The sequence below is a fragment of the Cyprinus carpio genome, chromosome A8, assembly GCF_018340385.1.
Source record: "Cyprinus carpio isolate SPL01 chromosome A8, ASM1834038v1, whole genome shotgun sequence".
Lineage (NCBI taxonomy): Eukaryota > Metazoa > Chordata > Actinopteri > Cypriniformes > Cyprinidae > Cyprinus > Cyprinus carpio.
In genome coordinates, this window is record NC_056579.1 from 9962212 (window position 1) to 9989007 (window position 26796).

A 26796-nucleotide genomic window follows, 5' to 3' on the forward strand; every position below is an offset into this window, starting at 1 on the left:
TAAAATATTATGGTAAATGTGTAAATTATAGGGTTTTTAAATCATAACACACATAGGCCTATAGTAACAAATATTAACAAAAATAGGCCCATGCATATTAATACATTCTATTATTTTGTTTGCGCAGTTATACTTTCTAGAAATGACTTAAATCAAGTCTTTTAACCCTTAAAACTCTGGCTGATGATATAAAATGATAATAACGCACAGATGTTTGTTTCAGGACTACATTTCCCATAGATCCTAGCTGTGCCGCGAAGGCTTCTGGGACAGGAAACTTCCGATTTGCTTTCTCTTTCTGCAGATCGCTTGACATAATACTCTGGAAATGAAGACATACTTCACATAATCGTACTGAGAAGATGAATTCAGCCGATATTCATAATTTTCTTTGTTGCGTCGGTTTCATGACGAGATATATTTAATGCTTTTTATACCGAGTTTAGCGTTAGACTGAGTTGATCGACTGAGCGGGTCTTCCTTAAAAGGGCAACAGTTTAAGCTAGTGGACCCCGCAAACCCTGTCAGTGGGTTCCCGTATGTACGTTCGAGTTTTCATATCATGCATATAATTTAAATAAGGCCTGAGAGCAACTGCCTGTGGCACTTTCAATGAACAGAGAACAAAATATAGCCTAAATCTTTTAAAATGTTTTTTAAATGGTTTTTTTTTTCAACAAACAAAACTAGGAGGTGGTTCAGAACATATTGATCTTTCAACCTCGCTTCAGCATCGACTACATTTATATTAACTGTTTTATATTCCATTAATTTTCGATGAAAAAAATAAACAAATAAAAACAAAATAATAGAAAACGATGTCTAAATTATTAACAATTATACCCCAAATTAAAAGACTTTACAGTAGTCATAATGAATTAATATTAATAAATTAATATGTGAGCTCCTTATTATGCAGTTGAGCTGTACTTATAATTAGAACCATTACAATGCCTTTACGATTGCTATTATTGCAAATATGATATTTTAGAAACCAATGAATGCCATTTATTCAAGTTTATTAATTTGTCTGATGATTTAAATCCACATTTATGCTACAGCAACAGATATTCAAACCTTTCATCATCTTCACCTGACTGTCAGTCTTGTTTCTATCTTCAGTGTCGTTTGAGTGGCACCTGTCAGTGTGATGTCATCCTCTAAAGACACTCTGCGCAGTCAGCGGCGCAGGGAGCTGGATGCCCGCAGAAGTAAGTCTCGTGTGCGGCTGGGCTCGTGTCTCCAGAGCTGGGGTCAGCTCAAAGAGAAACTGGGCTTCTCTCTTCATTCAGAGCTCGCTCAGCATCTGCTGGAGAGGTATAATAAAGTCATCCTGTTCTGCAGAGAGATACAGTTACCCATAGACCCACAAGATGACAGTTCGTTGGATGTGCACTCTAAAATTTCTGTTGAATTAGATCTGCAGTTATTGATTCTGGCTTCGAAGATGAGACTTCGATTTTTTCCAGTTGTTCTGATCCAGTTCCAAATCATACAGGCAAAAGACAGGAGTTATGAGTGAGCTTAAAAGAAAGTATAGGCAGAAGAGCAAAGATGAACTTGTGGTTTAAGGAGTTCTAAACATATTTAAGTTTGGCAGACAGCCAGGTTTTTTGCTGGTGTGTGAAGCGTTGCAGATAAAATGTGGTCTAACTGACAATGACATCTGCTTTATGTTTTGCAGCTATGTTTCAAGAGTTTGTATCAAGTGCTCAGGTAAACCACAGATTCCCTTCTTAAAGGCATAGTTTACAGACAAAATGACAATTCAGACATAATTTACTCTGTAATACTTTATCATTTTTGTATAAGTATGTTAACCTCTATGATTTCTTCATAACTAAATACAACATATTTTGTATTGTAAAACATAAAAAATGCAAAAAAACATTTTCTTACTTAGTATTTTTGTCTCTATATATTATACTATATATATATATATATATATATATATATATATATATATATATATATATATATATAGTTGTTGTTATTGTTGTTTCAAGCATAAACGTGCTTAATTTTGATTACTTTTTTTTCAGAAGACAAGACTTAAGTAATCTTAATTAATTTTAGTTCTCAAGTACTGTAAATATATCTTGATTTAAGATTTATTTATTCATTTTAGAAATTTGTACTGGAAAACAAGACAAAAATACTGAATAAAGACCCGTTGACACCATGAATGATTACTATAAAGATAACTATAATGATATATACATTAGCGTCTACACCAACAGACAATGATGCTCTGTTTAAGAGCACAATACAGTTGTTTTAATGTTGTCTGCTGCATTAAATGCTCAAGCTCCATAAAGTCGGGTGGATTCTGATCAGCTGGAAAATATCATGAAAAGTGGAAGTGATTTCAACGATATCGTTCCTCTGTGTCATTATTGTTATGACTGTAGTGTAGACTTCCCTATTCTAACAGAATTAGAACCGTTATTAAAACTTTATTGTTATCATTATTGTCCTTGGTCTGAACGGGCCTTCAGAAAATATTTTTTGCAGTGTTTTTGGCCTTGTTAATCTGATACAATCACAAAATCTGTTGGTTACTCATTGCGTTCTACTTTGGTTATACATATATTCTTCTTCTTTAGGTGATGGGAAAGGAGAGACAAGCACTTTGTCAACTACCAAGGAATCTTTGCAGGAACTCATCCTGTTGGTCCACAACCATGGACAGACGTGCCCTCTTCCCCCTGTCCTGCATTCTGGGACAGTCACAAAAACAACAGAGCGAGATCCGAGCACTCATGCAGCAGAGACAAGAGAAGTTGAAACTGAGTCCAAAGACTCATCTGAGGTGGACATGTGTCTGAAATGCACCTGTGAAAATGGACATCTTTTTCTGTGGTCTCCTATTAAGATAGAGAAAGTAATGGCATCTAAAAATCAAGGTGATAAAACTGCATTTAGCCCAAAGAGACTCAAACAACGAGGCAGGAGGCGGCTGAAGGAACCAGACACAAAGATAAAAAGACAAGAAGTGGTGACTAGATTAAAAACCAGACAACAACAACAACAAGAAAATGCTGAAGTTACCACAAATGACACAGAACCGAAATATGAGACAAGGTCTGAAACGTTTGGGGAAAACAGCAATGCAGGTGACTTTGTTTTTTTTAATGATTTATCTTAAAGAAATATGCTGTTTTTGTTATTCAGGGACTAACTACAACTGTGTGTTGATGTTACAGTGACACCCGAGAAACAGCAAGGAAATGATGTGGCAGCTGGCCTTTTGCATTCAGAGCATGGGTATATATATTTGCATCTTTGGTTGTTTAGGTGTATTTATAATATTTAGTTTAATTCTCATGTCTCTTCAATCTTTTTCTGATTGTCAGATCTCCAGCAGACAGTGATGAGCTGACTGGAGACAGTCCTGCATGCGTTTGCATTGAAAACCAAAGCCGTCCTGAAAGGTTTGTGCTCTATTCATCTATACTGAAACACTTAATGACTAAAAAAAACACAAGTTAAACTAACACTCTGTCTTCTAGCAATGAGGAAGTTGCAGTGCTGAATTTAACCAATAGAGGGACCCAGAGTAGAGCAGATCCTCCTGAGACACACAATGCTAACAAAAAGGCAGCAACTCTTAAAAATACCAGGTGATTTGTCTAACAGCACATATTTTTATATTGTAAGATTCCCAATGTTAAATGTAGTCCCAAAATCCTTTGCCCTTTTCTTTCCAGTCCACAGTTATTGAAAGATGACGTGTCCCAGATTGGTGGCAAGAGAAAACGGTTTGTTATTTAATTTTGCCAAGATATATATATATATATATATATATATATATATATATATATATATATATTAGTTGTTAGTTAACTGACCTATATGTTTAAAAAATGTTTATATAGTGTTTTATATTTATATAGTTTTTATGTGTAGTTATATGTGTTTTAAATTTTAGAACAGTCATTTATTTATATATTTGGTTATGTTTTCATGGTTTCATTTTGAATGTCCTGTTTAACGTCATAATTACATGATACTAATCTCTGTGTTTACAGAAAATCAACATCCAAACTAATTTTGCCCTGCGAGTTTGAAGGCTGCGATAAGATTTTCTCCAGTCGGCAATATCTAAATGTGAGTGCTGAGTCAGTATTGACATGACACATTCATTAGTCTTTGCTGGACTATAACAACTCTGAAAGAAAATAACTTTTCCATTAATCTCCACTGATCCATGAGAAAATAAGCTTTATTTAAATTAGAAATACGTTGGCTGCAGGGTTTTATGGAAAAGCATGAACACTGTGCACAAGATGGCAAAGCATCTCACAATCTGTTCTTCTCCACAGCATCACGTCAAGTACCAACATCTCCAGCAGAAGACCTTCATCTGCTCGCACCCCACCTGCAGCAAGTCATTCAATTTTAAGAAGCATCTGAAGGAGCATGAAAAGTTGCATAGTAGTGAGTTTTTATGTATGTGTATGTATGTGATGAATGTCATCCAGTGTACTTCTGGACAGGCACTATATGTATATATAGTATAAGCAGAGCTGGGTAGATTACTTATGAATTGTAATCAGTTACTGATTACAGATTACATGACAAAATTTGCAGTCAGTAATATAATCTCTTAGATTACACATTTTTGGTAACGTAATCTGATTACTTTTGGATTACATTTGGATTACATTTGTTCTAACCCTTATTTGATATCACATATATTGAATTATCCTAATCTTTTGACAGATACAAAGAAAAAATATATTCCATAAAATATATTTAATTCACCAACAAGAGCCACAATAGCTTCTTTTTCAAATGCAATGTATGGACAGTTAATACTTACAAAATACTAACACTAATAATGTACCTTGCTGTTAGTGTTTGCTAGTAACACTGAATAAAACAAAATCACATCTTATGATTTTAAAGCATATTTACTTATAATTAAGTACATTTAAAAAACAGCTACATTACAAAAACCAATATTGAAAAACATGAAATTCACAGGAATATCACTGCTAGGTCAAATATTTAATCTAAAAAAAAAAACACTAGAAGTGTATATGACAGTATCAATGAAAAACATCAAACAATATACATTGCAAACATGAATTTTGAAAAAGACTACATTCACACAGCAATGACATTTCTATCCACCTCAAAACATTTTAAGCTCAAAGTAACAATAAGGAAATGACAAACAATAACAACATTACAAAAATTAATATTAAAGAACACTGATAAAAATGATTTTGTAGTAAGGTAAATACTACATAAAACAAATGTAATTTCTACATTAAATAATTTAGTTAAGGCAAGAATTAAAAAAAATAAAGTAAATTCTATGTTAGTACTCAATTTAAGCTTGTAGAAATTAAAGTTGGAACTTATAAGTATATTTTACTTGGAATTGTTTGTTATGTTTACAATGATTCTTTAAGTAAATACCAAAGTTATGATCCCATATTTCCCATCATGCACTTGGACACGAATAATTAAAAATGTTACATTTTTCACTGTTTTCGAGTTGTATTTACACTGTTTTATGGTCACTTTTGATGTTAAGTTTAGTAACTTACTGTTTTGTGACATCTGGAGTTAATTTTCTACTCAAAATGACCCATTTATACTCAAACACTATTCACTGATTGTTAGCGTCATTGGTGTACCAAGTATTGAGGTCTCTGTGTTAATTTGGGTAATAATTATATCTAAAGTCTATTTGCTTACAGATTTTATTTAATTCAATACTTTAAGTTTTACTTAAAATATATGTGTGCAAACCTTGCAAAAGAGAGAAAATGAAGTGAATCTTACTTATTGTTTTTTTTTTTCAGTGCATTAAATTACTGTTATTTAACAGCACACTTATTTACAGTGATAAGCACTATTTAAGTAAAATTTACAAATAAAGAGGCAATCAAATTTACTGGGAATTCCCAAGTAAAGGTAACTTAAACATTTCTATTTAAAGCTATTAATAATTGTTTTGGGTTTTTACTTGTCAATTTTTTTTTTTTTTGTAAATTAACTAGCCTTTTCTGAGTGAGAATTGTTTCCAAGCTTTTTTCAAGTAAATCCTACTCCACATTTTTTTTTCAGTGAACATGAAACTCACAACAATAACATTGCTAATATATATATATATATATTAAAGATCATTTCTAGGTCAGATATTTCATCTCAAAACACTTGAAGTGCATAAGGCAGTAAAAATGAAGAAAAATCAACATTACAAAAAATATATTAAAGAACATGCAATTCCCAGCAATAACTTTGCTAGGTCAAAGATTTCAGTGGACAGCAAATTAATCCGTGCTAGGCAGTGACATTTTCCCCGTGTCTTTCTTTAAAAATGAAATCATGTCTGTACATCCAGTGATTAAAGGCTGCGTTCCCCTCCATTTTCCATTATCTTGTTGCTGATTACTTCTGAGCGATTCTGACACCCCTCCCCCTCTCCGCCGGAAAAACTCATAGAATCACAAACGTATATAAGCGGCAGGTTTATTAGGGAAAAAAAATAAAAGTTAAGAAAAGGAAATTTAGGAGAATCAATGAATTGTGAACAACTTATTACCATTGTGTAAATAATATGTAATCATGTAATCCATAAAAAAGTAACTGTAGTCTGATTACGAGTATTTTAAAAAGTAGTTTACTCTAATTACAAGTACTTGAGTTTTGGAATCTGATTACGTAATCCAGATTACATGTAATCCGTTACTACCCAGCTCTGAGTATAAGTATATGTATTCAGGTTAAAGACACTTAATATACAGACACAGGTTGTTCCAAAAATGTCCTTGAAAACTATGAACAATTATAGATGGTAAAAGAAAATATAATGATGTAATGATTTGTTTTATTTAATATATCATTAATACTATTAATAATGTTATTGTAAGTGTTGGAATATTGTTAATTTTGTTGTCCACTGTAAAATCTGTATCCAGAAGCAAAACCACTGTACAAGTAGGGTAAATAGAAGGGATTATTTAGTGTTTTTCACGCTGTGGTTAGTAATATGGTTCTCTTTGTATGATTCTTTGCATCTGTGAGATCAGAGAGACTATATCTGTGAGTTCTGTGCCCGGGCGTTCCGAACCAGCAGTAACCTGATCATCCACCGCAGGATACACACCGGAGAGAAACCGCTGCAGTATGGGTTTCACCACACACACGTGCATTAGGCCCTTCATTTATACCAAAGCTTGCATAACTCCCAAACAAAGTTTTACAACAACACTCAGTAATTACTGATTTCTCAGTAAAGAAATCAGTAATTAACACAACAACTATATTGCTCAAGGCTTTGCTACTACAGTTTTCAGCTCCAGAGCTAACCTGCCCCGTCTCTCTTTCTCAGGTGTGAGGTGTGTGGCTTTACCTGTCGACAGAAAGCCTCTCTGAATTGGCACATGCGAAAGCACAATGCTGAGAGCACCTACCAGTTCCCTTGTGAGATTTGCGGTCGCCGCTTTGAAAAGAGAGATAATGTCACGGCTCACCGTAGCAAGAGCCACCCAGACCATAATACACCCTCTCCGGAACTGACTCTTGCCCTTCCTCTCTCTGACCCACTCCCACATCCCTCGGGGCAGCGCGGATCTTCCCCTTCTGCTTCCAACAATCACACTGCTGTAGAATAACATTTGTTATGAAGTGTTTTGATTAAATAGGTACGAACTTGTGTATCCTTGGCCTTGAGTAAACTGTACTATGTTGCTAATTGGTTTTAATTAAAAATCAGAGAAATTGCCATGTGATGTATCTTCTGTGGTATTCTTTTATCTTTCTTTTTTTTTTTTTTTTTTGGTGGTGGTTTTTTAAATATAAATACGTTTTGTTTTGTTATCATGCAGAAGCTGTATTTATATAAAATGAGCAAAGTCCGCATACTCAGGTCAGTATATTAATTATTAATAATGTATTATTTTAAAGTTTGTCATATTTTGTAACTTGTAACATATTTTGTCAAGTCTTATATCACACACTGCTCATGGGTAACATTATGAGCCTTCAGTAATATTGTCAATACCCATTAATTGACAATTTGTTGAAAGTGCTTTTAAATTTTTAGCACATATAAATGTGATTAATTGTGTCATTTCACTTATTGACTGAACTTGATATAATTTTGTGGTGGAATTCTGTGTTGTTTTTATAAATTATGAACACAAGATATTTTTGGCTCTTCTTATAGTACTGTATTTTTTTTTTTTTTCTGTGCAAATGCATAAATCGCAGCTGTTAGAAAAATTTGATGCGCCATATTTTGCATTTGTGCTGAGTACTTCTTTTTTTCTGACCATTTGGACAGCGGTTTGTCTTTATGAATTTCGGTAAAGAAAAGAATTTGCATACATTACAGTAATCGAAGTCAAGGGTTCCCGCCTTTTGAACGGGCTTACTTTGATTGACAAGCACTTTATCCAAAGACTCTTGTCCATGGCAGGTGGGCGTTGCCTCTTGAAATTAAACCATTATTCTATTGGCTAGGAAAAGCGGCATTGAAAACGCAGTTGCCATGCCTACACAGTTTTGCTCCGTTGACGCTTGAGTGACGGGAAACGTGAACCAATAGTAGCACGGGTGGGTGGGGCTTTTTGAACACTGTCAACTGTTCGTTCAAACCTTCTTAACTCTCCGTAACACATTGAACGCGACGCGGTCGGAACAACTGCCGACGTTTACCGGCGATGAAAATGAGCCACATTGTTTTCACTGAAACCACAACCAGGTAACATACTTTTATACGTTTCTATGCACAGTATGAAGTCATTGCCTATGCTGTTGAAACATTTTACCTGTAATGCAACATAATAGGCGTCCAGCACTGGGCAGCTCGCCGTGTGTCACACTGAGGCTTTCCCCAGCGGAGCATCTCTGTTTCAGTGTGTCTGTGTCAGCATTGTGGAGCAAAAGCTTGATCATATGCAACAAGGTCAGTTTCAGTTTGGGCTGGCAGCGCACAGCATGTGTAGTGCTCTTCCCCACAAGTGCATATATTTCCTCTGTCTAGAACAAAGCCTTTAGACACGGGGCTTTCTGGAAGTTGCTGTGACAGAATAGTATTGGGGAAAGTAGTGGCGATTGTTTAAAATATGATGCTATATATTTTATCTATTGCTTCAGGTCTTGCATTCAATAACTGTACGTACAGTAATATGGCATGCCAACTAACTAACAAGCAGAGCTGGGTAGATGAACGTTACTTTAAAATTGTATTCTGTTACTGATTCCAAATTACATGACAAAAATTGTAGTTTGTAACGTAATCCATTACATTACATATTTCAGGTAATATAAACAGATTACTTTTAGATCACTTTTTACCTTACTCACTTATCACATTGATTTAAATAGGATAATCTTGTACCATTTTGATATAAAAATACAAAAAGAAAGAAAATATATTCCATTCGTTGAAATCAACAACATAAATTAAAATAATAAATAATAAAATAAATCATTTTAAAATAACCTTTAAAAAATTATAATTATTTTATTTTATTTATTTATTTATTAATTTATTTATTATTATTACAGGCACAATGCATATTAATAAACATTTCTTCTTCATTAAATATGCCAGAGTTAGCCAGAAGGCTATTTTTCACCTGCAGTCCCTAGACAGATGGTAATAGTCACCCTAAAAGAGAGTAAAAGTACATATTTACATACAATAAAACAATTACAAAACATTTAGTAAAAAGTACTATTAAGCTATGATGTACAATAGAAGCACAACAGACCAACAATTAGTCAAACACATATACACAAAAAAAAAAAAAATGTTTACCTGCATCTCATGTGACAATTTACCAATGTCAGAGAACCTTGAACATGCAAGTGTGATACTTAGTTATTAAATATTTATTTTAAAATCTCAGGGGTATTTTAAGTAAATATATTAGATGAAAGATGTTCAGATGACAAAAAAAAAAAAAATGGGGAATGTCTGCATTGCATGTAAATAAGAAATAATGTGAATTTGTGCATTTTAATGTGTTTGAAAGACAAATGCCTTCCAAAGACATTGAAATAGATGGTTAAATAACCTACTGAGATAATTCAGATAAATATTAATGTGTTCATCATTAGGCTTGTTGATGCAGCGTTGAAACACTTGAAATGATTTTTGTAAATCCAGTGGTCAAATGCTGTGTAGCCACCAGACTAGTGACTGGTATTTGTGTAAATGTCTACAAAACTGGAAGACTTTCTGACTGTATATAAGCGGAAGGATATTTTAGAAAGGAACATTTAAAGGAAAAAGAGGAATTAGGAGAATTGATAAATTATGAATAATTTATTGCTATTGTATGAATAATATGTAATCATGTAATCCATAAAAAGTAACTTTAGTCTGATTGCAAGTATTTTAAAATGTAATTTAATCTAATTACAAGTACTTAATTTTTGGAATCTGATTACGTAATCCAGATTACATGAAATCAGTTACTACCCAGCTCTGCTAACTAGTATCTAAATTTGTTACTAATGCTCATTTTAAACTATTAGTAAATAATCCACTGATGGCTTGTATGTTTTTAGTTTAACTAGCAACTATACATTTAGATGACTCTATTAATCGATTCAGTTTGTCAGTAGTACTTATTCATTACATACAGGTACTTATTTCTTTGCTTATCCCATTGTAGAATGCAACTATTCTAATAACAAATTGCATTAATTCTGTCTTTGGTTTACTATTCACTTCCGATCAGTACTTTTTCCAGTTGTTACTGGTACCTATTCTAACTTTACTAGTAACTATGCATTTGGCACAAATTTTTCTATCTGTCCTAGCTTTGTTTTTATTTATGTTTTAGATTCTAGTACCCATTTATGAAACACTGCTGTCTGTTCCAGTTGAATCTATAGAATAATTAGTAAACCTGGAATAGGTACCAGCGAGTCAGCGACAACAATTCGAAGTGAACAGATATTATATGAACTAAAAATCTACATTCAGGGACTGAATATGTTCAGATTGTAAATAGTAACAATATGGGATAGAGAATAGTAGAAATAAGAAATAGGCCTACTAGTATGTAATAAATAAGTAGTGACTGAACAGATACTAATCACTAAGAATAATTTCTACTAGTATGTAATTGACTAGTACCAAAATAAAATGATTTTTTTACTGGTTAGTTTTAAGGAATACATTTTAGAAAAACTTTGATTTATATCTGTTTAGATTTCACTAAGATTCTAATTGCACCTCTATTTAGACTGTCGAATTTCATTAAAGGATGCATCGTTTGTTTTGCAAATTTTGTGAATGAATAATGTCCCTGTCATTCTTTATGAAGTGGATCAGGAGAAATATCTCTAGACGTGGCCAGTCTCCTGTTTGGAAGTGTGGCAAGTTATTTCAAGAAACACTTGGTGCACAGTGTCACATCCTGAGCTAGTGCTGTGTGGTTGTGGATTTGTGGCTGCAGGCTAGTTTTTCATATTCCCACAAAGTCAAAAGAGTGTGCAAAGCTGAGTTATTGTGCAACACAGATCCTGGGGCTCATATATACTGTACTCCACTATGTAACTTCGCTGTGTGATCTCTTGCAGCGTGTTTTGTAAATGCACGGCATGGTATTCCGACCTCATGATAAGAGTCTTGTGATGCAGATGCAGATCGTCCTTTGAGTGTGTCTTGACTTGTTCTTGTTTAGTCTACCCTTTAAAGAACGCAGAGATTCACAAAATTATAATCTGTATTTACAGTACACAAACATAACATAACATTCTTGTGACAATTTTTTTAAAAACAAATTAACAAACCATTCAGCCATCTGATTCTTTTAATGCAGATTCTTGTCAAATTGTGGTAAGTGAAAAATTCCAAAAGGTTTTAGAGTTGCGTGGCTAGAAAAAAAATAAATAAATAAATTCTAAAAATTGCAAACATTGATTTAATAGACTGATTAATAAACACACAATGAATTAAACTGATACACTTAACATTAATTTAATGAACAAGTGTTTCTGTTCTGTTTAGTTATGTAACTTACAGTTATACATCAGTGTATGACTGTATGTGTTAATTTTACACTATTAACTAGTGAATACTCGCCTAATTTGGAGTTTATTATGAAACGAGAACAGTGTGTAGTTACAGTTCTTAAAATTTCAGAGAAATTGTCAAAAAAACAAAAAAAAAATTTTATGGATTGGTAAAAAATGAGGTAACTTAAGATTCAGTGTATAAAGTTGCATGATTGTATGAACATATAATTATAGTAATTGTTTTAACATGGTGGTTGGTTTCTTCTCAGATTTTTTTTATTTATTTACTTATTTATTTTTTAACATTGAAGTAGTCCACTTTCCTGTTAAAGACCGTCGTCATGTTGCTGTGTTAAGATTTCAATGCAAACATTTAGTCATTATGAAATCAAACATATGACTTTTGTTACGGTCATCAGTGTTAAGACTTTAATTGAAATGTTCAATCTGTATTATGACTTGTCGTATTATACGTTTTGACTGTACTGATGAATGCTAATGATGTCTTTCATCATAGTTTCCATCATTTCCTAAATTGTTGGCTTTTAACACTTCTAGTATTGCAATTGCACTTAGCTCAGAATAAAAGCTAACAACTTTTAAAGCCTGTTAGAAATTCAAATATCAATATTTGGTTATCAGCGTTGACTGCATTGCAGGGGATAAAATGCATTTAAGAGAAGTAGAGACAAAATTAAACTACCTTGTAATATGGTTTTCTGAGTAGTGTGTGATGACGTCTGAGTGTTGCAAACAGTTTATTTTTTAGGACTGAAGACTGAATATTGCTGCATTTCCTCTGTGCTCGAGAAATATCATCCAGTGCTACACAGCTCGCCAGTGCAAGCATGCATGCAGAATGCATTGTTTTTTTGTTTTGTAGAGTAAGCTTTTCTTTCTGTTGAAAGTTTCATGCTGCATTTTGGTTTTGGGAGCTATATTTTAAGGTTCTTATCCCGTCTCACCTTACATAAAAGACTGATTAGAGCTCTGAACACTGAAGGCATCTGGATAATTCTGTTTCACTCAAGTGAAGAGTTTTGAAAGAGCTGTACATCCCATCTCCAGCTTTCAGTTTCTTATACTTGAGGTCATGCAGACGTTAACAGTAGATACTTTGACCCCACACTGGGCCTGCTGAAGTGTAGTAAGTCTGGTGCTTTTTAAGTCAAGTTAGATCCATTATCAGGCCCGAAAGAGTTGAGACACATGAAAGCCGGTGTGGTTTGGGATTAGAGGGATCAGGAACACCCCTTACTCTGAAGACCTACAGAGAAGGAGGAAAGAAGGACAGAGAGAGGGAGGTGGGGGATGCACAGTACTTTGCATTTAAATTTGAATTGGCTTGAATTGGTCCTGTTGATTAGACTTCATCAGAAGGAACCTGCTGTATTAGCATGGACTCCCTCATTAACAGTCGAGAAACATCAACTTATTTTAACAGAGTAAAAACCTGAAGTTTCAAGGAATCTGGTCCAATTCTCCTGTCACTTGTTTTATCATCCTCTGATAACTGATGGTTGATAGCATCAGCATTGAAAGATTTGTAGTTGTGTGTGAGTGCTGCTGGCTCACCTACATCCCTGCCAAGCAGGACAGCGCCTGTGGGCAAAGCTTGGCAGCCCGTGGCAGATGGAGGATTTCTGTCTGTTGGGCTGTCTAGAGGCACACAGAAGCCTGGAGAAGGGAACGTGGCTCTGAGCCTAGCCTGATTATGGGTCATTGTTACATGAATTGGATGTGGGACTTTTCCATAAGTATCGATTTGTGTCATCTTGTTTATAATTAAATGTTTTAATAGAATAGTTCACCAAAAATGAAACTGTTGTCTTTTGATCATTAGGGATGTAACGATGCACCCTGAGCCGGTTGAAATCGATACAAATATGTGACAATTCAAATCGGTTGAGATGGTAAATGAATCGCGATACAATTGTGGGTAGAAGTTTATAACATTTGGTGAATGGTGAATTATGGTCATTTGTAAAGGCAGAGAATGCTGGGAAACAAATTTAAAAAAGTATAAACGGTCAGTAGACATTTTCAAGGTTTTAACAGTGTTTTAGTGAAATTATCAGGAGAGTACAGACGTCATGCTGTGTGGCATGATAATAAAAGCTAGTTTATCTCAGTGGCATGTAATTGCGCCATTCAGATGCAACTGTCCCCGAATTCAGAAGGCCCTAATCAAATTTGCTATCTAGGTCATTTATGAGGTGCATGCTGACCCATAAAAGCAGAGAAAGCAACAGTAAGCTATGCCAGAGAATAGGATGATGTTTATAATTTGTGTTGCTAATGCACCTCCCTCAGTGTCTTCTAGACGTGTTCTGTCATTTAAATATGCTGTTGGGCTGCACAAACATGGTTTAATGATCTGAATTAATTAATGCATTGTGTACGATTGTTGATTCTGTGTGCACTTGCATGGCTTATGCAGCTGGGTGATGTACCGGGTTGAGGTGAGCTCTGGCCTGCTGTCGTAGACCGTGCTCGAGCACTACTTACAGTACAACAACAACAGCATTCAGCACAGTCTTTAAATTGAATTTGTTTAGCAGTATTCCAACAGCACTGGGACTTTTTTCACTGTTTGGATCAGTCTTCTTGTCTTCGTTTGCCCATTTCAGTCTATCTGTGCATATTGTGTCTTAACGTAAGTTACTGAATAATATTAACTTGTTCAGTGAACTTGTCACACTACTGTGCTGGGAGGAACACATCGAGAATAATTGAGAGAGTCTTTTTCTTTAATCCAACACAGGGGTAATTCCAAGATGGACCACAGGAGGAAGACACACATACTGACTTGTAGACCCGACCAATACAGACTGAACAGACTAGGACCTTTATAAATAAGATAATTGTGGAAACACAGGTGAGAGGAATGACTAAACTAACGGGGACTTGGAACACACGAGGAAGAAACTAGACACACCTGGAATCAAATTGACCAACCACGGGAGACAGAAACTGTGTCACAGGGGCAAAAACACATTTAATGAGTATAGGGGTGTGACAGAACTGTTCTACATAAGCAATATATCACACAATATAGCACAATTGTACTGTTGTTAATAATAATGCTGCTATTTAGAGCAAAAGCACCCTTGCTCATATAATATTGCCATGTTTCTTGGACATGTACCATGGTATTTCCATGGAATTATTTTAATACATTGGTAAATGAATATGGTAATCATTCAGAACCATGGTCTTAGGTTTTCTGAGTAAACCGAATACTACACATAACATTTTGTAAGGGCTTTTTGTTCTTGTGGAAACAGCAGACAGGGCTTCTACAGCATAAGCCTCAGAATTTCCAGTAAAAAACAAAAAAATCCCCCAACTGTATTCGTAATCATACCAAATCAAGTTCTGGGCATCTAGCTGAAGCTCTAATTCAGATACAGACGGCCTGGGTGGGTGGGTGGTTGGGGGATTTGGCAATGCGCCACTGAAGATGCTGCTAAAACCCCTCTGACAGGAAATATTCTCAGCTCATTTATTTTGCCAGGTGAGGAAGGACACAAAAACACTCTCTGATTCACACTAACCCACACGGTAATAAGTATTAGAGGCTGAATTCACCAGATAGCCATGGCGCATCTTTTTCCTCAAAAGGGTTGTTCATCAGAGATTTTGATTTCAATTTAAGTACTGTCATTTCTTATAAACATATTTAAGGTCACTGTTGGTTGGTTTGCTCCCCCAGTTTCTTTTCTAATGAAGCCCTGAAATTATTAGAAATATTTAAAAGCATTCTTCCTCATTTAGAGTTTCACTCCCCTTACACACACTCTGACTTTGACAGATGGGGCTCTAGTAGTCAAGCAGGCTGTCTTCTGTCGATTCTTGGCTCTGTAGCCATGCTTCACTCCTGGAGTGGCTCAGCTGAGGGTTGATACGCTGCTTCTGTTTATTTACAGCACCATATGAAGCTTCAGCTTCAGAAGAGAGAGAAAGGAGATCAGCATCTCCCCTCTGAGCTGCATCTGCATCTGCCAATAGTTCTCTAACAATCCTCTCAGTCACAGCAAATTGAGAAAGAGAGGGAGAATGAAAGGATGAAAAGTGCTGAACGTTGCTATTTAAAGTCTGCCTGAGAGGGATGAGGGTCACTGCATGGCTGTGCGCTTTACTTTTGGCAAATTTTCATGCCATCTATCAGTGTACTTGCTGTGAACACTCAATAGTGTAAACAAAATTTTCACATGCTTTTATGTTCATGCATATATTTAAATTAATACATAATTTTTGGAATATGTGGTTTAATTTTGCACTTTCTTGTCAGCTAAAATATTATTTTTGTTACAAAAATCTTTAACTAAACTAACATGACAATTTGACTAAGTTGATATAAATTTTATCCAGTTATTCTGACTACAATTTTGACTATGACATGACTAAATCTTTTCCCTTAACTGAAGTTTCAGTTTTAGAATTTCATAAATTAGAATTTTGGAGATAATTTAACAATATATTCAAATTTGTCCATATTTGTCTTGGGGTTCCTATACCGGTTAAGCAAGCACAAATGAGATGAATGGGAATGCTAATGGATTTTTTTAGGGTATTACATAGACCTTTTTGGTAAAGAAGGCTCTAGAGGAACTGACTACTAGGCATGGGCCGATTACTGGTTTCAAGGTATACCGTGATTTGAAAATTCCATGGTTTCAAAACCACTAATATTTTCCATTATACCGTTCCTGCGGTATGTGCTGTTTTTCATGTCTCCTCAATGACTGAAAGAGTAGGAATCCTTCAGGCTGAGTGCAGTGTAGAGAGTAACACTGACCCCTCCTCCTCCTGTTGGTGTGAGCTAGTGGTCAGTCACGTGTGTGTAGGATGGCCGAACTTAAGGAGCTGCCCCCGGAACTTAAGGCCCAGGTACACTTCAGATTCAGCGTTCCTTTCTGTCTCGCGCACAGACGCGTCCACACAGCTTTCAAAAGTGTACTCAACCACAGATGAGTGCGGACGGATGAACTCGACACATGCGCAGGTGCGCGGCTGTCTGCGAGCCCTCTTGATGATGAAAATAACGTAATGCCGGCGGTGCGCAGGTGGCTGAAGTTTACTTTTGCTTTTACACAATCGTCAACCGGCCGTTTTTTGCCTTATTGCAACTCTCTGTTCTGGACTTGCACAAACTGCGTTGCAATGCAATTATTTTCCAAAATGTAATTTATGTGAAAATATGAAGACCAGAGACGCTGAAGACGGATACACAGAGAAAAAATACTGTAGCAGGCAGATCACTAACTGTTCATGATGCACAAACTATTGGAAGAAAATCCTCAACATTGATTTGGGGGTTTATATGAATGTGTCTTCTGAAAAGTTTACACGGTATTTTCTTTTCATCTCGTCTCTGTATAGTTCATATTAAAGCAGTGTTTCAGTGCAGCTTCAGAGCTTCTGCTGTCGGTTTCGTTCAGGCATGTAGTATAATTTCACAAAGCTTGTCATAACATTTTGTTTTTGCTTCAAATTGCGTTATTATTTAATCAAATTATGTGTATGATTATTATTATATAACTAAATGATATGAAATGATATAAATGATATGTATATGAATTATATAACAAATTAAATAACTGTAATTACAGTTTTAGGTTAAATAAAGATGTTAGTCTTTATTTATTTCTTTTTAGGAAACAAATCAAAGAAAAAATAAACTAATTCTACTGTTTCTAATATTCTAAAAAATATTTTTTTTTTTTACACAGTCATTTAAAAATAACACATTTCAGAGCTGTTACAACAATACCGTGATACCGTGAAACAGTGATATTTTTGCTTAAGGTTATCATACCCTCAAAATCTCATACCGGCCCATGCCTACTGACTACCAACACATTAATTTCCATTAACAGTACACTGGTCCTGACAGACTCACTGAGCACCAGATGGATCCTCCAGGACTCATTCCACACTGACCACAGAATCAGCTCTAGGAGACTTCTAGTCTTCAGTGGAAAATTCAGCTGCCAGTGTCACTGTGTTTTGGTGCCAAAAAGGGTAGATTTGCCATGATCCCAAATGGCTGTTATCTGCTACGTAGCTTGTTATTTAACTGAAACATATATTTTTTTTGCCTATTATCATGCCATTGGTTGATATTAACAAGCGCCTGTGTTAAATAAATATTTTAGCGGTAATAAGATGTTATCGATAAACATCTTATTAAACAACTTAAAGGGATACTCCACCCCAAAATGAAAATTTTGTCATTTATGGACCTTGTCTATTTGTCTTTACCTTTTATGGACTTTGACACTGTTATTTACTTGGCAGTCTATGGGACAGTCACAGGCCTCCCGGTTTTCATCCAAAATATCTTAAATTGTGTTCTGAAGACGAACAGAGCTTTTACGGGTTTGGAACGACATGGGGGTGAGTGATTAATGACAAAATTTTCATTTTGGGGTGGAGTATCCCTTTAAACTTAGTATTGCTATTGTCATGTCCACCATGTGACATATACATGGTTGACATATAGACCTAATTACAGAGCATGTGAAGACAATATTTAGAAATTCCTTCTAGTCACAGTTGGATCGTATTAAGTCTCCTCCAATTTACGCCCTGGTGTCTGTTTGGAGCACTCTGAACCGATGATTGAGTCTTATTTTTGGAACAAGCCATGCTGCCGAGCTTGTGTCGTCCGTAGGGGTGTAAGGTTGGCCGGGTTGAGTTAATTAAAGGGGTGTTAAAGAAGGAGAGAGGGAGCAAGCGTAAGCATGAGTATTTCCCTGTCCATGAGAGGTCATGCTGTTCACCGGCTGATGGCCGTCAATGGTGCCAGGAGAGGCCTGGCCGGCCAGAGAAAAGCCCTGTGGTCAGCACTTCATGAGCTGCAGATCCTGCCAGCATCCAGCTCTCAGAATCATAACAGGAATCACACCTCCAACCGGCTCTCTGCTGGGCCCACGCCTGGCTCCCACAAACACATCTACTCAAGGACAGCAATTTCCGAAATTTTAATCTCTATAAAACATCCATAATTTTTATACAAATTACGGTCTTTAAAGAGAAGTCTGTTATGCACACCAAGACTGCAAAAATATAAAAAAACTGTAATATTACAAAATAATATTACATTTCAAAATAACAGTTGTATAATGTATTCCTGTGATAGTAAAGCTGAAATAATTCTAATATATATAATAAGAATTATATATATATATATATATATATATATATATGGTTAAATAATATCTGAAAAAATCTTATGAAAATGTTTTTATACATAATATATAGCTGGCGCTGCCTTTATATTTTAGGAAGGTGGTCCTTCACAAAGGGATTGGGTTAAAGCATTTAGTTTCTTTCTACTGATTTCATTTTGATGTCTGTGGCATTATCATAATATCAGAAAGTAAGTCAGAGCTGTGGCAAAGTGTGTAATGCTCATCACACATACTGTACTTAAAGAACATTTGTGCTCATGGAGATGGGTTTCAGTCTAGCATATGTCCTGATCCCGTTCCCTTTTCCCTCTACTTTCCTGTCTACCTCCACTGTCCTGTCAGGCGCAAAAGCCCATAAAAATTAGGAGGTGTTTCTGAAGGATTGTAACCTGGCTGATGTCAGGATCCTCATTATGAGCCCTTGGTGTTGAGCTGTAGGCTGCTTGCACATTAGAAATCAGGAACACAAACCTGCCAATAGACACTGAACTGGACATTCCTGAGCTTACGGTCACATTCTGAGAGCCAACAGTCACTGCCAGGATGTGTTTACAAAAGAGAGTGAGGAAAGATGAGGAGAGGCTAGGAAAGAGGATGAAAATGTGTGTGTGTGTGTGTGTATTACAGAAGAGTGCTCTGTAGGGACTCAGCTCCGCACCTGTTGTCTTACCTCAGAGAGACATTAAGCCACCATATACACAGCTGCAGAATAGACAAGTTATGAAACATAACTGATCTGACATCGAAACTTTCAAAGGCATTTTCGTGTTTCGTTTAGCCCCAGACCTTAAGGACAAATGTTGCATTTGGTTTCACTGAATAGACTCGACCAAAAAAAAAAAAAAAAAAAATGGAATTCAGTGGGCTGCTCATGCTATTAGCTGAGGTGATGGTTTTATATTTTTGAGTTGGCTGACATTTACATTCACAAAGAGACACTTTCACAGTGTCATCTTCTCTGCCAGAACATTGAAACAGTGAGTATGTTTATGTGTGCACTTTAGTGTGGGTTCGGTCTTATTAAAATTGCCTTGAGTCCTTGCCACTAGCACCTGCATGAGCCAGCTTACATCAGCTTTATATGTCAGTCTGCTCTCCTGGTTAACTGTGTTTTGATTGTGTACCTTGTTTCTTCACCGTACAATGCTATGAAATGCATCCAGGTTCAAAAAAGGTACATCTAGTAGATTATGCACAGAGAAAGACAGCCCCTCTTGTTTTAAAGATAATTGATTATTCATTGTGATTAGTAGTCATTTATGACTCCCAGTGTCTGCATATTTACACAGAATATGAAAGCCAGTTAGTTGCATATATACTTACTATACACTTATAAGTTGATATTAGATATTGACATTAGATATTTTCATTTATTGGTATTAAATGTTTTATTTGTCTTTCTGTCTCTGTCTGTCTGTCTGTCTATCTATCTACAATGTGTTTTTTTCATACTGTGCATTATAACATTGAAAAGTGAAAGAAAGAAAGTGAAAGTTGTGACATTTGATTTAAAGTAATTTTTTTATGTGGAAAACACATTTATTTATCAGCTATTGGCAATAAATTAAAAGAAAAAAATTAAATAAAGATTAGTTGTAGTTTATGAACATCAAACTGAGAGAAGAAAAACATTTTACTGTTTTAAAATTAATTTAACTCACAAGTCTTCTGATATTTTCCTAGAATACATTTGGTAAAAACAACTCTAAATATTATATCTGGGCCATAACCCTCTTTTTCTTTTTTTCAGAACCATCTAGAAGCCCTCTAAATGGAGATGCCATATTTCAAGAATAATTTTTGGGTAAGTCTGTCACATTTCTTATGCGATGGGTTTGGTTTTTAATGTTTCAGCTTTGTAGCAGTACAGTAAGAGCAAATGTTTACTCAGCGAATGTTTGGTACAGTTGCCTTGTAAGCAGTTTGTGATTTGTATGCTGACTGTTTTAGTCGCATCATTGAAAGTATGAAGGAGGGATGGAGTGAGGATAAAACAAAGAGAGTAAAAAGAGAGAGAACAAAAGCAGAGGGCCAGGGCTTTGTCAGCTTTCCCATGAGGACAACCGTGCTCTGCTCTTTCAGCAAACCTGGTAGGGCTATTTCAGGTGCGTTCTACTTTAATACAAAGCCTGCTGCTCTCAAAGAATGAGGGAGAAGAGAGGGAGAAATCAAGGCAGAACGTTGAGGAACCACTGCTACTGAATACAGGCCACATTATCAGAGTACGGGAACCTTCCTACCAGATAAAGTCATCCCTATGTTAAAGGAATTTACAAAATCTGTGCCATCAGATTAGTTTTGTTTGAGATACCTTTGTTGCATCCTGCTCCAATCAGGATTTTTACAGACATTTATTCAGGGCCTGAATTTCATTTTTGAAAATGGCAGGAATTGCCCTCTTAGGTGACTCTTGTGGGGGGTATTTTTCAATTTGAGGAGTGGAGGGGTTGTTTTTGGCCTGAATTTCATTTTTGAACACCTGAGGAGTGTTTTTTATTTTTTAAAAAATATATAATTATCCCACCTAAATGTTTGATCATGCAGTTTGATTTCGTGAGCTGGATGTGAGGTGGCCTTATGTGTGTGCACTTTGAGTTTGAGTAAGGTAATAATATCTTTGATGGGTTTTTATTTCTGAATGGTTTAAACACTGGCCAGACTTAAATAGAAATGCAAATAATAAACTTTAGTGATGACGCGACACTGCCTCGGTTGTGCAAGTGACAATTCCTGTGTCAACTGTACAGCATGCAGCCCGTTTATAGTGTAGACGTGATGTGATGATTTGAAGCCATTTGCACATTTTGAGAGGGAAAGAGAGCTGATTCACTCATGCTGTTTTTGAAATTATGTCTCACAGAAAGTTTCAAATTACTATGTAACGTATTTAATAAAGAAATCTGAATTGTACCTCACCTTTATAATTATTTAACCCGCGCCGGACAGAGATTGAGACGGTGCTGCTGCATGTCATGCCAAACCTCTTACGACAGGTACGTTGTCAGTTTGAGATTGGATTATCAGCCAATAGCGATCAGTAGCTGATTAATCGAAGCACCCCTGTTTGATCTGAACAGCCCTTCTTTCATTTTTTAGTTTTGACTAAGGTTTTATTTTTGACAGTAGTTCCTCTACTGTGTTTTTCTGTGTGGCTGCAGCCTTTGGTCTGCTGACCGGTTTCAGCAAGGTCATTTAGTTGTCTGGCTTTGTGTCGCAGGACTGTGGTAGATGCAGGGACCTCCACTATTGTGTTCTTACACAAAGCTGGTGTAACCCCACCCCCCCACCCAACACCAAAGCATCCATGCAAAACTATTTTTCACTCTGGACCCCCTCATCGCTCATGCAGATGTATGCAGACATTCTGGCCTTTACTCTTTTCTGTTACTCTGAAAAGCAGTTTTTAAAATCAATATGAAATCAAAGTGATTCAATTTACTTTAATACACATTTTGGTCTTTTTGTGCTTGATTAATGAATATATGTCGTACCAAAAGAAAAAAAAAATGCTTTAATCGTTCTTTTTTTCGAGTTTATATATATATATTATATATATATATATATATATATATATATATATATATATATATATATATATATATATATATATATATATGAGACCCCTAGCTAGTCACAGATAAGTTGATGCATTTTTTTATTAATTTTTTATAATAATTGTTTAACGTAAATACATAATAATCATTAATTAATTTTTTTTTTTTTTTTTTGCTATGATATTTCTTGGTGGTTATTCTGGTGATCTGGTGGGTTGTTAGGGTGATCAAAAAATTACAGAAATAAAATGCATTGAATAAACGCTAATTCATGTTGACTAAAGAAATTCATTGTCATTCTAATATGTGTCTGTGTGTTTGCATATAATGTGATAATAATTGTGTGCGTTCGTCTGTTGTGCGTGTTCGTCTTTCTCTGACAGTTTCTGCAGCAATGAATAAAAACACCTGTGTGAAATGACTGAGACGACACATTTGGGTAATTACTGAAAATGCTTGATTAATTAAGTCTCCGAGAGGGAATTCGCATTCGCAGTAATTAAGCACATTCCTTATTTAGCTTGTGCGTCTTTATCCTTACAACTGTCTTCAATCTGTTTCCTCCTCAGATGGAAAACAGGGCATTCAGCAGGCCGTCAGATGTTTGTCACACAACAGAGAGCTTGTTTAGCAGCCTAATCAGTTCGTTTCATTCTGTTTCAGTTTTGTGAAGTCGGATGCGGATTTTCTCAGTCTCACATTAAAGTGTTTGTGGCTTTAGAGCTTTGGAAGATGAGAGTTAGGTCTAGAAAATTGATTAAAGCATGACCGTAGCTCTGGACTCTATAAAGCATGTATTTTCTTGCCTTTGCCTGTGAAAATTACTTTGACCATACCAGTGCGAGTGAAATGTGCCGCCCAATCAGACCTCATGTACTTATATAGTACCATCAGAAATCAAACATTAGACACAGATTAAATTTCATATATCTGTCTTATTTTACTCCTTGTTTGATTTAATCAAGACTGGTGTAGATAAAGATTTATTATATATGTATTATTTTTCTTGTTTTTTTTTTTTATGAATGGTGTAGATAAAGGTAGAAGAGAGGAGGGTGTTGTCCTTGTGTGTGTGTTTGTGTGTTTTTAATGTGCAGTCAGTAGTATAAGTATTTTAACACTACAGCACATCTGCAAGGAGTTCTGGGAAATGAGCAAATAATCAAATAACAAATATAATCAAATTACATATTAAAATTCTCATCATGATGCAAATGATGATGACTAAAAGGAAAAGGAATAAGAGAGGAATTCACTGAGAATTATTTTGATTCAGTAGAGAAAAGTTTGATTTCATTTTGATTTCATTGAGTTCAGATTCATTTGATCATATTGCTGTTCTAATGTAATTTTTTTTTTCATGTGCTTATGTAGAGAAAGAAATTCTCTCCCTGGTAATGTGTTAATTTCTACATGGCCGTATTTCAGACTGACCGCTTCAAACCGCTAATCAGTTTTAAATATTCATTCATTAAATATCCAGCTCATAAGAGTCATTTGTTTGAGGAATCGGATGGAGATTGCTGTACATACAAGTTTTCACACAGCCAAAATAGGCATGGAGTACTGTAAAAGAACAATGTTTTAGGGCAATTAGCATTAATTTAAGCTTGATTGTGAGTATCAAACAAGACTGTCTGTGTTTCTTATAGTTTAAAACTGCATTTTCATTTTGTGTACACCCTATTCAAAATTAAAATCACACAATCCTGTTGCTTCTTGGAGCCCCGGTGAACTCATGGACCTGCTCTGACAGTAGTATGTGAAAAGGTTTTTGGAGGGACTGCAGTGAACAGGGTGTTTAGTGGTTCTCACATGATTGCCTTACTTCCCTGAGCAGCATGGCACTGGAACGCCCTGCAATCATCCACTTACAGCTTCCATGAGACATGGCTCATTCATCAAACTCCATATTAGTCCTTCTTACAAGCTGCTAAAGTCATCATCCCTGCTTGTGTGTTTACAGCACGGGGTAATTAAAATCAAGTGAGGCTGGTTATGTTTTGCAGACTAACACAGGTTGTCATTGTGAGGTGGTTCTTAGAAGAAGCTACTGTTGGAAGTGGAAGCCTCGTGCTCAGACTGACTTATAATAGAGAAGCCCATTGACGAGGCATGATGGGAAAGATTGAAGTTAAAATAATTGCTGAAAAAAAAAAAACTTTTTAGAATAGCTCTCATAACATTTTTTTCTCAGAAAAATTAATTTCACAATCAATTAAAAATAAACGACAAGTAACACATTGAATTAAACATGACATTTTTAAGTAGAATGATTGAAATTATATTTTTTCCAATACTCTGTTTTATTTCCAACTTTGAAAAATAATTTTCATATTGCACATTACCAATAGATATTATAGAACCAACTCGCTAAATATTTCAAATAGGGCTGCCAAAATATTAGATTTTTCATATCTCGGTTATTGTGGCCATAAGAATTCATGATATCGATATATTGTGATATCTATAGAAACCTTCAGGGGGAAAAAGATATCAGTCAAATTATTTTTTACTTGAATTTTTCTTTTTCACACAATGAACATACAGATACTGATAAACGCAGGGCACAAGACTCTGTCTGTCTCCATTTTCTTTGAAGCTCCTATGAAATAACAAGAGAGAAAATACTGTCAAGTTCAACAGTATGATGAATAAATATTAATGGTAACACTTTACAATAAGATGTCATTTGTTAACATTAATGTAATAACTAAAATGAATGAACAATGAACAATAAATTTATTACACAATTTATTAATCTTTGTTAATGTCAATGAAAATCGAGTCATTCATTGTTCATGTTAGTTTACAGTGCATTAATGTTTACAAACACAACTTGTGATTTTAATAATGCATAAGTAAATGCTGAAATTAACATGAACTAAGATTAATAAATGCTGTGGAAATATTGTTCATTATTATTTGTTATTTATATATGTTAACTCATGTAATTAACTAATGTTAACAAATGAACATTATTGAAGAATGACTGCAGATGAGGCATTAAGTGCATTGCAATGAGACCAACTTAACATTTTACAGAGTTTAATGTAGCAATGTGGTCGCTCAGTTTTTCAAGATCAGTTTTAAGCATGTAACTGTTAAAGCGATAGTTCACCCAAAAATGAAAACTTGATGTTTATCTTCTTACCCACAGGGCATCCAAGATGTAGGTGATTTTGTTTCTTCAGTAGAACACAAATTATGATTTTTTTTTTTTTTTTTTAACTTCAGCCGTTGCAGTCTCTCAGTCTACAATGCTTGTCAATGGTCACAGAATCTATGAGAGAGAAAAAAAACATGCACAGAAAAATCCAAATTAAACACTGCGGCTCGTGACATACATTGATGTGTAAAAACACAAAATGATCGGCCTGTGCAAGAAACTGAACAGTATTTATATCGTTTTATTACCTCTGATTCACCAATGTCTGAACTGTTAGAACTCTTGTGAAGGCGCTTCACAGCAGCCTGCATTCTCTTCTTCTTCTTGCTTTATGGCGGATCCCGATTTTATTGACACTCCCGATTTTGATTGTAGATAGAGTGTTTATGGTCCATTATCTCTCATAGATTCTGTGACCTTATTCAAATAATCACCCTTTACATAAATATATGAACACAGAAAACCACTGTTAACAGGTTAATATAACGTTTCCCATTCTATGACTAGTAAAATAATGGCAACTTACTCTGATGAACACGGCTCTCCTCGGAGTAGCTGCGAGCGCTGCGTCTTCTTGTGTGAAAGGTGTCGGCGTTAAGGCACAATACTGCCACCTGGGAGCTCAACCAGGTACTGGCGCTAGAGTATTTACATGTGGGTGTTATCATAAGAGGACTGTTCATTTTAAATATTGCGGTTATCGCTAATACCGGTATATCGTCACACACTAAATTAACATGATATTGATAATTGTTGCTTTTAATATCATGGTTATCGTCAATACCTGTATATCGCGACACCCCTAATTTCAATAGAAAGCTAAAGACTTTTACTTCTGCTTTAAATAGTTTTACATTAGCTTTTAGCTAGCAAA

At 35.2% G+C, this 26796-nt stretch overlaps 2 protein-coding genes across 2 annotated transcripts in view; both read left to right on the forward strand.

The window, feature by feature from the left end:
- Nucleotides 1–14: 14 nt before the first annotated feature.
- On the forward strand, nucleotides 15–7744 carry znf692 (zinc finger protein 692). The gene is made up of 12 exons (XM_019069236.2): nucleotides 15–541; nucleotides 1123–1317; nucleotides 1685–1716; nucleotides 2607–3116; nucleotides 3198–3267; nucleotides 3357–3434; nucleotides 3513–3623; nucleotides 3711–3761; nucleotides 4032–4110; nucleotides 4326–4440; nucleotides 7045–7144; nucleotides 7352–7744. Exons 2-12 carry the CDS (start codon nucleotides 1151–1153, stop codon nucleotides 7632–7634), a joined length of 1596 nt encoding a protein of 531 aa, XP_018924781.1. The 5' UTR covers nucleotides 15–541; nucleotides 1123–1150; the 3' UTR covers nucleotides 7635–7744.
- Nucleotides 7745–8591: 847 nt separating this feature from the next.
- Nucleotides 8592–26796, forward strand: part of fcho1 (FCH and mu domain containing endocytic adaptor 1) — a 38563-nt gene continuing 20358 nt past the window's right edge. The window contains 3 exon segments of the mRNA XM_042762044.1: nucleotides 8592–8725; nucleotides 8812–8929; nucleotides 20950–21003. Of these exon segments, the coding sequence (XP_042617978.1) occupies nucleotides 20971–21003 (33 nt within the window). The 5' untranslated portion in view covers nucleotides 8592–8725; nucleotides 8812–8929; nucleotides 20950–20970.

Coding starts and splice junctions, on each gene's coding strand:
- znf692 (XM_019069236.2), top strand. CDS start 1,151: ATGTCATCCTCTAAAGACACTCTGCGCAGTCAGCGGCGCAGGGAGCTG. Junction 1,318..1,684: donor GCTCAGCATCTGCTGGAGAG/GTATAATAAAGT, acceptor TATGTTTTGCAG/CTATGTTTCAAGAGTTTGTA. Junction 3,762..4,031: donor ATTGGTGGCAAGAGAAAACG/GTTTGTTATTTA, acceptor CTGTGTTTACAG/AAAATCAACATCCAAACTAA.